The sequence below is a fragment of the Arachis duranensis genome, chromosome 5 (assembly GCF_000817695.3).
Source record: "Arachis duranensis cultivar V14167 chromosome 5, aradu.V14167.gnm2.J7QH, whole genome shotgun sequence".
Taxonomy (NCBI): Eukaryota; Viridiplantae; Streptophyta; class Magnoliopsida; order Fabales; family Fabaceae; genus Arachis; species Arachis duranensis.
In genome coordinates, this window is record NC_029776.3 from 34,469,813 (window position 1) to 34,482,807 (window position 12,995).

The following is a 12,995-nucleotide window of genomic DNA, read 5'->3' on the forward strand; positions in this document are numbered from 1 at the left end:
TATGCCCAAGAATAATCCCTTTAGTAACCATAAAATGGCATTTTTTCTAGTTTAAAATTAGGTTTGTTTCTTGGCCTCGCTTCAGCACCAGAGCTAGATGGTTAAGGCAGGAGTCAAAGGAATCTCCAAAAACAAAGAAGTCATCCATGAAAACCTCCAATAATTTTTCCACCATATCTGAGAAGATGGAGAGCATACACCTTTGAAAAGTTGCTAGTGCATTGCAGAGACCGAACGGCATCCTTCTATAGGCGAACACTCCATATGGGCATCTGAATGTTGTCTTTTCTTGGTCCTGGGGATCTACTATAATTTGATTGTAACCCGAGTAGTCATCTATGAAGTAGTAGAATGCATGGCCAGCTAGCTTCTCCAGCATCTAGTCTATGAAAGGTAAGGAAAAGTGATCCTTTCTCGTGGTGTTGTTGAAACTCCTATAGTCGATGCACATATGATGTCCTGGGGTAGTCCTTGTAGGGATCAAAACATTCCTCTCGTTGTAGATCACTGTAATCCCACCTTTCTTGGGTACCACTTATACAAGGCTTACCCAGGGACTATTTGAAATGGGGTATATTATCCCAGCCTCCCATAGCTTTGTAACCTCTTTTCGGAGCACTTCTTTCATAGTTGAATTTAGTCTCCTTTTTGGTTGCACCACGGGTTTAGCATCATCTTCAAGTCTGATTTGTTCATACATTGAGTTGGACTGATTCCTTTTAAGTCACTTATGGTCCATCTGATAGCTGTCTTGTGGGCCTTGAGTACTTGGATTAGCACCTCTTCTTCTTACTGCTCTAGGGCAGAGCTTATAATGACTGGATATGTGTCACCATCTCCTAAGAACACGTATTTCAAGGATGGTGGCAAAGGCTTAAGCTCGAGTTTAGGAGGCCCATCTTCCACTTTAGGGGTGGTCAGCATCTCCTCCTGCTCTTCTGGTGCATTCAATTCAGGCATGGCATCTTCAAGAATGTTATTCAGCTCCTCCTCAAGTCTTTCAATCTCACGTACCTCTTCAACCAGGGGTTCTATGACATCAATCTTCAAGCATTCCTCTGTGGGGTCAAGATGTTGTATGGCTCTAATAGCATTGAATGTGAACTCATCCTTATTGACTCTCAGTGTTACTTCTCCTTTCTGAACGTCAATGTTGGTTCTCCCTTATGAGCGGATAATTTATACACTTTTTGGCATTGTTTTTAGATAGTTTTTAGTAAGATCTAGCTACTTTTAGGGATGTTTTTATTAGTTTTTATGAAAAATTCACATTTCTGGACTTTACTATGAGTTTGTATGTTTTTCTGTGATTTCAGGTATTTCTGGCTGAAATTGAGGGACCTGAGCAAAAATCTGATTTAGGTTGACAAAGGACTGCTGATGCTATTGGAATCTAACCTCGCTGCACTGGAATTGGATTTTATGGAGCTACAGAACTCCAAATGGCTCAACAGCATTGGAAAGTAGACATCCAGAGCTTTCCAGCAATATATAATGGTCCATACTTTTTTCGAGCTTAGACGACGAAAATTGGCGTTCAACGCCAGTTCTATGCTGCATTTTGGAGTAAAACGCCAGAAACACGTCACAAACCAGAGTTAAACACCAAACAGATGTTACAACTTGGCGTTTAACTCCAAGAGAAGCCTTTGCACGTGTAAAGCTCAATCTCAGCCCTAGCACACACCAAGTGGGCCCCGGAAGTGGATTTCTATATCAATTACTTATCTTTGTAACCCTAGTAGCTAGTTTAGTATAAATAGAACTTTTTACTATTGTATTAGTGTCTAGTCTTTTGACCATTCGGTCTTTTGATCACATTTTGGGGGCTGGCCATTCGGCCATGCCTGGACCATTATCACTTATGTATTTTCAACGGTGGAGTTTCTACACACCATAGATTAAGGGTGTGGAGCTTTGCTGTACCTCGAGTTTTAATGCCATTAATACTATTTTCTATTCAATTCATGCTTATTCTTATTCTAAGATATTCGCTGCACTTCAACCTGATGGATGTGATGATCCGTGACGTTCATCATCATCCGTCTTTATGAACGTGTGATTGACAACCACTTCCGTTCTACCTTAGATCGAGCGTGTATCTCTTGGATTCCTTAATCAGAATCTTCGAGGTATAAGCTAGAATTATTGGCGGCCATTCTTGAGAATTCGGAAAGTCTAAACCCTGTCTGTGGTATTCCGAGTAGGATTCGAGGATTGAATGACTATGACGAGCTTCAAACTCGCGATTGTTGGGCATGGTGACAGACGCAAAAAATTAATGGATTTATTCAGACATGATCGAAAACCGACAGATGATTAGCCATGCTGTGACAAGAGCATTTGGACCATTTTCACTGAGAGGATGGGAAGTAGCCATTGACAACGGTGATGCTCTACATACAGCTTGCCATGGAAAGGAGTATGCAGGATTGAAGGAAGGCAGTAGGAAAGCAGAGATTCAACAGGGACAAAGCATCTTCATGCACTTATCTGAAATTCCCACCAATGATTTACATAAGTAACTCTATCTTTATTTTATGCTTTATTTATTATTAATATTTGAAAACCTTTATAACCATTATAATCTACCTGACTGAGATTTACAAGATGACCATAGCTTGCTTCATACCAATAATCTCCGTGGGATCGACCCTTACTCACGTAAGGTTTATTACTTGGACGACCCAGTGCACTTGCTGGTTAGTTGTGCGAAGTTGTGAAGAATGTGAGTGAACCATAGTAGTGTGCACCAAGTTTTTGGAGCCATTGCTAAGAATTGTTCAAGTTATGAAAAGAGTGAATCACAATTTTGCCTATCACTCCCTGTAGCTAGAAAAGGTCTTTTTAGAATAATGGAAGCATTTCTATTCTCTTCCATATCTAGGATCACAAAGTCCGTTGAAAATATAAAGGGTCCAACCCTGACAATCATACCATCAACCACCCTTGATGGGATCTTGACGAAGCCATCAACAAGATGAAGGTAGATGTGGGTAGGCTTGGCTTCTTGGATCTGGAGCTTGTTCATTAATGATGTTGCCATGAGGTTGATGCTTGCTCCAAGATCATATAGGGCTATCCTTATGCAAGTGTCTCCAAGGGTGCATGGTATCAGAAAACTCCCAAGATCCTGTAGTTTCTTTGGTAGGTTTCTTTGAATAACCGCACTACATTCCTTGGTGAGGAGAACTGTCCCTGCCTCCCTCCAATCCCTTTTGTGGCTTATTTTGTCCTTTATAAACATGGCATAGGAAGGTATTTGTTCAAGAGCTTCAGCAAATGGGATTTTGATCTCGAGTGTCTTGAGGGTTTCTGGAAACCTAAAAAATTGCTGATCCTTTTCTACCTTATAGATTTTCTAAGGATATGGTAGCCTAGCTTTGTATTTAGGAGTCTTGAGTGGTGCAGAGTGATTATCCATAGTGACTGAGGAAGGGTTGTCATCTTGCCTCGGTCGAAAGTTTCCTGAACTGGCATGTATATTGTATTCCCCTTCTAAGCGTTGAATGCCAGTGTTGCTCCCTTTTGGGCGTTGAACGCCAGGAGCAGTAGTCTGGGGTGATGCGTATTCTTCTTCTGACGTTTCCTCTTCATCCTGTGCTCTACTGTTTTGAGGTTGGGTCTTCAGGGTCTTTCTATTCCTCAATTGAATAGCTTGGCACTCTTCTCTTATCTATTCAGATATCTGTGGTTTGGCTTGGTTCAACTGTGCTTCCATATTCTTGCAAGCTCATCACTTGTTGTGTGAGAAAGTACAAATGCTGGGCTAAAGATTCATTTTGTTAAGGAATCGTGGGTTCAGCGGACATTGCCTTGACTTCCCCTTCATTGAGATCTCACCAAATGAGTATAAATACTGATTGTCAGTGACCATCTCAATAAGTTCATAAGCTTCTTCAGTTGTCTTCTTCATGTGTATTGAACCACTAGCAGAGTTATCCAGGGACATCTTGGCCATGTTCGTGAGTCCATAATAGAAAATATTCATCTTAACCCAATCCGAGAACATTTTCGTGGGGCATTTTCTGAGCGTCAGCTTGTACCTCTCCCAAGCATTGTAGAGGGATTCGCTCTTTCCTTGCTCAAAGGTCTGAATATCTATTCTCAACTTAGTCAGCTTCCTTGGGAGAAAATATTTATTTAGAAAATTGTTTACTACTTTACTCCATGTGTTCAGATTTTCTCTGGGTAAAGCATCCAACCATTTCTTTGCTTAATCTTTCACAGCAAATGGAAAGAGCAGTAGTCTATAGACGTCAGGGTCTACTTTGTTGGTCCTTACAGTGTGACAGATCTGCAGAAAATTAGTAAGGAACTCATTAGGTTCTTCCTATGGGAGTCCATGAAACTGGCAGTTCTGCTGTACTAGAGTGATCAATTGTGGGTTGAGCTCAAATTGTCTATTTTGTAGGAGGCACACAAATGCTCATTCCATATAAATCAGAAGTGGAAGTCGTGTAAGATCCTAGGGTTCTTCTGGGTTGTTCATTCCCAATTGGATCTATAATGATTTTGGTGCGTGAAATTGAACTCACACAACTTCACCGGCAAGTGAATCGGGTCGTCCAAGTAATACCTCAGGTGAGTGAGGGTCGATCCGATGAGGATTGTTGGATTGAGCAAGCAATGATTGTCCTCCAGATCTTAGTCAGGCGAATAGAAAGATAGTGGTTGTTTTTGTAGGCGTAAATAAATTAGTAAAGAAAGCATTAAAGAATTAATGTAGAAATAATAATGAGAAATCAGTTAAAGCTTTGGAGATGCTTTATCTTTCCAGATTAATACTTCTTACCAACCGCTTCAACAATGAATGACTCATTCTATGGCAAAGATGTAAGTGATTAACGCCATTGGTCGTGGTCAATCAATCTCCTCTAATCCATATCAAACGCCATTGTCAATGGTGTTTTAATATGAACGAGGATGAAGCTCACGCAATTCACTCTCCCTTGATCCTACTTAAAGTGCCACAGACAAGGTCAGATCTTTCGGATCGGAAAATGAAGCTCAATATTCTAGCTTTAGCACCACAGAAACCTGATTACCCAAAACTAACAACATTTTATGTCACATATCTCAATTAGCCCAGATAAACTATTGGTTTAAGTGATGTATTCTCAAGCTATAGCTCAATACTATCCGGTTCAGGACTCGTAAGAACTCATGTAGAATAAGGGGTCATACTCTCGTTCCACCCCAAATTCGTTTAGATGAAGAACAACAATACATCATAGAATGAAATCAAACATATATTAAAGGAGAAAAGTAATAATATTTAATCCATACTACAAGCAGAGCTCCTAACCTTAACCTAGGAAGTTTATTTGCTCATACTTTACAGAGAAAAAAGAGATGATCTGTCTATTCGTAAATTGATTCCTCAATCCTAAGTGATCTTCTCTTTAAATAGTAAAAATACTCACCCCAAGAAATGTAAATTTAAATTAAGAAGTACAAAGATAAGACTAGATAAGCTAAATAGTGCTGAAATCCACTTTGGGCCCACTTTGGTGATTGCTTTGTATGTCTGGCGTTCAACTTGGGCTTCTTGGCGTTGAATGCTCCTTAGGGGGTGAGCGTGTTGTTCTCTTCCTCCCTAAGTGGCGTTGAATGCCAGTTTTGGGTGTTGAATGCTGGGATTACACCTCTTTGGGCGTTGAATGCTGGGCTTACTCCTCTTCCCAATTTGTTAAGCTCTCCTTCGGGAAGGATTCCAGCCATTTAGATGCTTTGTCCCTGAGTGAAAAGGGGAACAAAAGCAGTCTATAGACATCCGGATGAACACCATTAGACTTCACAGTGTCACATATTCTTAGGAAGGTGGTTAGATGTTGATTGGGGTCTTCTTGGGCGCTTCCTCCGAATGAACAGTTGTTCTGAACAAGGGTGATAAGTTGGGGTTTTAATTCAAAGTTATTGGCATGTATGGTTGGCTTTTGGATACTACTTTGACAATTTCCTGGGTTTGGATTGATGTAATAGCCTAGAACTCTTCTCTCTTGCCCATCATGATTCACAGGGCCTTCTCTGGCATGGTTGTGCGCTTCTTCTATATGGTTGTTTTTCAGGTTCTCCTCCATATTTGTTTCAAAGTACTCCTCCTCTTCCTCAGCACCAATGACTCTTTTTCCTCTTGCTTCCTTCCTTAATCTAAGGAAGGTCCTCTCAGGTTCAGAATCAAAGGAAGTTGAAGCTCTGCTTCTTCTCCCTGTCATACAACTAACAAAACCCACAGCAAGAAATAAAATGAAGAGATTATTCTTATTAGAGTGGTTGTTAGTGTGAGTGGTGCAAATTGTCAAACAGTTAGTGGGTTAGTAAACAAAATTGTAAATAACAACAAAAAGAAAAAAAATAAAGAGGGGAGAGGGGATACAGGAAGGAATTAACTGAAACTGAAGGTAAATGACTAGGTAAAATAAACAAGCAAAAGAAAAATACTCAATCTACTGATCTTCCAACTTGATCATTGTCGACACAAAATCAATCCCCGGCAACGGCGCCATAAACTTGATGCACGGAAACTTGTCTTTCAACAAATTTCCCTTTGGCAAGTATACTGAATTATCGTCAAGTAAAAACTCACAATCGAGTGAGGTCGAATCCCACAGGGATTGATTGGTCAAGCAACTTTAGTTGGAAGAATGTGCTAGTTGAGCTAAGCAGAAACTGAGTTGAGAGTTGCAGAAAATTAAATAGCGGGAAAGTAAATTGTAGAAAGTAAAGTGTAGAATCTTAAATGGGGGTTTGGGGAGATGAACATAAAGATAAATGGCAGAAAGTAAAGAGAATGGGTAAGATCAGAAATGGGGGATTCATTGGGCTTAGGAGATGCTGCATTCTCCAGATCAAGTTCATTCTCATCTTTTCCTCAATCAATGCATTCATTGATCTCCTTGGGAATCTTAGGTGATTGGATCCTAATTCCTTTGCAACCCAATCTCTCTAAGCTTGAACGTCCAATTCCTTGATTTAATTGTTCATGGGAAGAGATGTAGTATGGTCACTGATTATACCACATGTATTTCCAAATCAAAGTGTTGGGAGGATTATATGTCACTATATCCGTCGAAACCCCAATTTGGTCCAACATGAGAAAGAATTTCTAGCATGATCTCCTCATCCCTTTTCCAAGGCTCAGAGGAGATCCAATTATGGAGAGTTTCTTTTCCAAGACAACTAACCAATTGAATTAAGATCAAAAGCTTTCTAGTAAATCAAGAAAAAAGAAAGAGGAAGAAGAATGAAAATTGTAATTGATCCATTAAATTACAACAGAGCTCCCTAACCCAATGAAAGGGGTTTAGTTGTTTATAGCTCTGGAAATGGAAGATGATAGAGAAAAGTACATTCCAAAACAATCTAGAAAGTCCAGTAAAGTAAATATACAGAGTGTAATTCTCCAAAATGCCAAGCTTCCCTCTAGTTCAAAACTACTCCTCTATATACTACTCTTCTTGATCTTCTAGTCAGTTCTTCAAGTCTTGGATATGGGCCTTTGAACTTGAGTTGAAGTAGTTACAATCTTCAGTTGGCTCAGCTTTGCTTGCAGAAAAAGTGTGAGTTAGGCATGGGTGGACGTTAGTTAGGACGTTAGTAGTGTTAACGTTAAAAATGTGGGTTCGAGAATGTTAGTGACGATCACCTTTTTCGCTAACGTTCCAAACCAAAATGATCCACGTTAACTTCAACGTTAGTGGCACTAACGTGACCACTAACGTTCCCTCTTGGTCCTTCACAAACGTTATTGGCATTCACCTTTTCCAATAACGTTGCCTCTTGGTCCTTCGCAAACGTTATTGGCATTCACCTTTTCCAATAACGTTGCCTCTTAGTCCTTCGCAAACGTTATTGGCATTCACCTTTACCAATAACGTTGCTCTTTGCTTCTTTTCCCCACGTTAGTGATCCACGTTAGTGTAACTAACGTGGCCCTTAACGTGGGCATGCCCAAGCTTCGAGAGCGTTAGTGACACTTACCTTTGTCACTAATGCTTCAAATGCCCCTTCTTCCCACGTTAGTGACAAAGGTGAATGTCACAAATGTTAGCCTATCATTTATTGCTCCACATTACCCTTCATGTTAGTGGTCTTAACGTGACCACTAACGTGGGCAATATTGGCTTAGTCCAACGTTAGTGACAAAGGTGAGTGTCACTAACGTTGGTGATTGCTTTCTCCTCCCACGTTACAGTTCTAACTGGATTAACGTGACTCTTAACATGGCTAAGTGTTCCCTTTTGGAACGTTAGTGGTATTCACTTTTACCACTAACGTTGGAGCTTCCCTTTTCTTCCACGTTAGCTACCACGTTAATGTAAGTAACGTGGCAACCAACGTGGGTTATGATGGATTCGAAGGCGTTATTGGCAATCACTTTTTCCATTAACGCTACAAGCTTATTCCCATTCCACGTTAGTGGTCACGTTAATTAGACTAATGTGGCTGCTAACGTGGCTCTTCCTTACTTTCTTTGTCCTGAAATCAAGCAAATAAAGTGCATCAAAGCTTTGTTCCAAGTCATGAGATCATGCATTATCCATTTTATCATTCAATTCGTGCATAATTCTCATGAAATCATGTAAAGTTCACAATGTTTGCTCGAATCAAGATGTAAGTGTATATCTACCCAAAACTTGCTTATTTACTAAGAAACTGCATGAAACTACCCTAAAACAGTAAAGAAAAAGTCAGTGAAACTGGCCAAGATGCCCTGGCATCACAACACCAAACTTAAAGCTTGCTTGTCCCTAAGCAAGTACTGAAACATAGGAAAGATGAATGAAAGAACAAGATAAATAAATCATTATTATAGAAGTCAAGTTCTTAGTCTATGGGGTTTCATGCATAGCAACTTGGGTTCATTCCTTTACTGGTTTTTAGGTCCTTATCATGCCCTTGAACACTCACTTGATTGCACCCTGTGAGACTTCTTATTTATTGATCCTCCCTTCTTTTCCAAGGTTTATTGCATTCTTGGGCTAAGAGCTCTGTGAGAGGGCGACTCTTTAAGATAAGCTTTCATCCAACACTCCCGAACTAGTTGGTTCAAGGTACTAGGTGTTAAGACATCCCTAAGGACTTACTCCCTCAAGTCTCTTTCCCCCATACATGCACACCACAGGCATATGGTTTGTTATTTTCTTTCTTGAGACCTTGGTATCCAGCACCTCTTTGGGTTACTAAGTGCTCTGTAGCAAAGATTGCTCTTGATAGTGGACTTTCAGCTGATAATCCCGGGTTAGTTAACCTAAGCTACCAAGTGATAAGGCACCCCTGATAGCTTATTCATCCAAGCATATCCCTTGCACAGGAGCACCACAGACACATGCCTTAATATTCAAAGCCTTGGTGCCTAGCCTTATTTCTTATTATTTTTCTTTCCTTCTCAAACTCTTATTGTTCTTTCTCGTTTTCTTTTTAGGATCTTGTTGTTTGGCTAGTCTCATAGGATGTGCTTCAAGCATGTGACTTAGAGCATATAGTTGCCTATATACCTTGTTGGTGAACCAACTTAGCTAACCAATTACCATACCACAAACATTGAGAACTTACTTCACAAGATAAATTCCACTCTTGTTTTTTTCATAACATTTTCTTTTATTTGCCTTAGAGGACAAGCATACATGTAAGCAAGATGAAAATGAAAGACAGGGACTTAGACGAACACACTTATATGTGAATAAAGAACAATATTCAATCATACTTTCAATTAAAGTACTACAACTCAGAGACAGTTCAATACAACCTCTTGATGTCTTCCTTGTCATCATCATCCTAGCTTTTGCATCCTTGTTTGTCTCCTTAGATGATGATGTATGATTATTCCCTGAGATTGATTGAATTCCTGTGACACTATTGGAAGTTGCTTGTTCCCCAAGCACTTGAAAGATAGTTAGCATGCATGTATGCTTGTGAATTTCTGAACCTAATTTGGCGTGTGAACAGCAAACTTAGTTCCTTGCCTAATGCAACAAATTGAATACATGCAGAAACCTCATGTGATTTTATTAAGAAAACAACTATGAACTAGAAAAGCAAACTATGCATTAGAGGTTGAACATCTGTAAAGTAGTTTCTCTGTTTGTTAGAGCAAATGCTTTATCACTGAAGGGTTGCAATGCACTCTTCAGATGGAGTCTTTGGTGGAACACCAAACTTAGAGTTTCACATTCACCCTTGGAATGTTTTGGTATGCAACACCAAACTTAGCTCCTCACAATACAAAGTACTCTACTTGAATCTTTTATTGAGACAATAATGAAAAAAAAACTACCTCAGGTTGGGTTGCCTCCCAATAAAGCGCTTTTTTTAGCGTTGCTAGCTCGACGGTTGCTTCTCTAGTTGAGATTATACTTCTGTTTGGGGTCCTCCCCCATGCTGCCCAAGTAGTGTTTGAGTCTTTGCCCATTCACAGTGAATGTCCTCCTTGAGATTTCTTCCATGATTTCTATGTGTCCATAAGGTGAGACCTTTGTGACCGAAAAGGGTCCCGACCACCTTGATTTGAGTTTTCCAGGGAAGAGTCTCAGTTTGGAGTTGTAGAGGAGTACATGTTGTCCTTCTTCGAAACTTCTTGGTGCCAGGTTGAGCTCATGTCTCCTTTTTGCTTTTTTCTTGTAGATCTTGGTGTTTTCATAGGCTTGAGACCTAAACTCTTCTAGTTCTTGCAGCTGTAAGACCTTTTTTTCACCAGCAGCAGTGCTGTCGAGGTTTAGTATCTTGAGAGCCCAAAAAGCTTTGTGCTCCAACTCTAATGGTAAGTAACATGCCTTTCCATACACCAGTTGATATGGGGACATCCCAATTGGTGTTTTGAAGGCTGTCATGTACGCCCAAAGAGCATCATCCAACTTTTTCGCCCAGTCCTTTCTTGATGCTCCCACAGTCTTTTCCAAGATCCTTTTTAACTCTCTGTTGGATATCTCAGTTTGCCCACTTGTTTGGGGATGATAAGGTGTGGGAACTTTATGCTTCACCTCATAACTTAGGAGTAGGGTCTCCAATGGTCTATTGCAAAAATGACTCCCTCCGTCATTGATGAGGGCTCGTGGAACTCCAAATCTGCTGAAGATATTCTTTCTAAGAAAGTTTATGACCACCTTGTTGTCATTTGTTGGGGTTGCCACGGCCTCCACCCACTTAGATACATAGTCCACTGCCACCAAAATATACTTGTTCGAATATGAGGTTGGGAATGGTCCCATGAAGTCGATCCCCCATACATCAAATAGTTCAAGTTCTAAGATGAATTGTTGTGGCATCTCATTTCTCTTGGGTAGATTTCCAGCCCTTTGGCACTCATCGCAGCTCCTCACCAGTTCCTTAGCATCCTTGAAGATAGTGGGCCAGAAGAACCTACATTGCAGCACCTTCGCTGTGGTTCTTTCTCCTCAAAATGACCTCCATAGCTAGAACCAAGGCAATTCCATAGGACCTCTCGTCCCTCTTCTTCTGAAATGCACCTCCTAAGGATTCCATCTGAGCACTTCTTGAAGAGATATGGCTCATCCCAAATGAAATATTTAGCATCATTGATGAGTTTTCTTCTTTGATGTTTGTTGATTCCAGGAGGCAAGTCACCAGCTGCCTTAAAATTGGCAATATCTGCAAACCAGGCTGCCTTGTGAACCAACATTAACTGCTCATCTGGAAAGAACTCATTCACACTTGTATCATGTGTAGCACCTTTCTCACAAAGGATCCTGGATAGATGATCTGCTACCTTGTTCTCCACGCCCTTTTTGTCTTTAATCTCAATATTAAATTCCTGCAATAATAAGATCCATCTGATTAGTCTTGGTTTTGATTCTTGTTTGGAAAATAGATATTTAAGTGCTGTGTGATCAGTGAAAATAATCACTTTAGAACCAATAAGGTATGATCTAAATTTGTCAAATGTAAAAACTATTGCCAGCAACTCCTTTTCAGTAGTGGTATAATTTTGTTGAGTGTCATTGAGGACCTTGCTGGCATAGTATATGACATGCACCAAATTATCTTTCCTCTGTCCTAACACTGCCCCAACTGTGAAATCAGATGCATCACACATCAGTTCGAATGGCAAGTTCCAATCAGGTGGGGTGATGATAGGAGCTGAGGACAGCTTCTTTTTCAAGTTTTCAAATGCGAGCATGCACTTCTCATCAAAGATAAATGGTGTATCAGACATAAGGAGATTGCTGGTGCACGAAAATTACACTCACACTATATAATTCTGCACATCTAACCAGCAAGTGCACTGGGTCGTCTAAGTAATACCTTACGTGAGTAAGGGTCGATCCCACGGAGATTGTTGGCTTGAAGCAAGCTATGGTTATCTTATTATTCTTAGTCAGGACACCAATAGGGTTCTTTAGTTTCAATTGCAAAAAGTGAAAGAGCATGAAATGAGTAATTGTTACGCAGTAATGGAGAATGTGTTAGAGTTTTGGAGATGCTTTGTCTTCTGAATCTCTGCTTTCCTACTGTCATCTTCTTCACGCATGCAAGGTTCCTTCTATGGCAAGCTGTGTGTTGGTGGATCACCATTGTCAATGGCTACCATCCGTCCTCTAGTGAAAATAGTCCAAATGCACTATCACCGCACGGCTAATCATCTGTCGGTTCTCGATCATGTCGGAATAGGATCCATTGATCGTTTTGCGTTTGTCACTACGCTCAACACTCGTGAGTTTGAAGCTCGTCACAGTCATCCAATTCATGAATCCTACTCAGAATACCACAGAAAAGGTGTATACTTTCCGGATTCTCAACGATGTTGCCAATGGATTCTAGCTTATACCACGAAGACTCTGATTAAGGAATCCAAGAGATACTCATTCAATCGAAGGTAGAACGAAAGTGGTGATGAGTGTCACGGATCATCACCTTCTTCATATTGAAGTGCGAATGAATATCTTAGATAGAAATAAGCGTGTTTGAATAGAAAACAGAAATAATTGCACTAGTTCATCGAGACGCTACAGAGCTCCTCACACCCAACAATAGAG

General features: G+C 40.3%; 1 protein-coding gene across 1 annotated transcript; it reads right to left on the reverse strand.

Annotated features, from left to right (window-relative positions):
• Positions 1-789: 789 nt before the first annotated feature.
• Positions 790-3,961, reverse strand: LOC107489149 (uncharacterized). Its single transcript, XM_016109916.1, has 3 exons — positions 3,816-3,961; positions 2,924-3,323; positions 790-1,140 (listed from the first exon to the last, which is right to left on the reverse strand). Exons 1-3 carry the CDS (start codon positions 3,959-3,961, stop codon positions 790-792), a joined length of 897 nt encoding a protein of 298 aa, XP_015965402.1.
• Positions 3,962-12,995: the final 9,034 nt, after the last annotated feature.

What these genes read in the sequence shown, in the direction of transcription:
- LOC107489149 (XM_016109916.1), bottom strand. Translation starts at nt 3,961, where the DNA reads ATGGCCAAGATGTCCCTGGATAACTCTGCTAGTGGTTCAATACACATG. An exon ending in TCAATGAAGGGGAAGTCAAG is followed by an intron (nt 3,324 to 3,815) that starts GCAATGTCCGCT and finishes GCAATTTTTTAG; the next exon opens with GTTTCCAGAAACCCTCAAGA. An exon ending in TTGATGGTATGATTGTCAGG is followed by an intron (nt 1,141 to 2,923) that starts GTTGGACCCTTT and finishes ATTGACGTTCAG; the next exon opens with AAAGGAGAAGTAACACTGAG.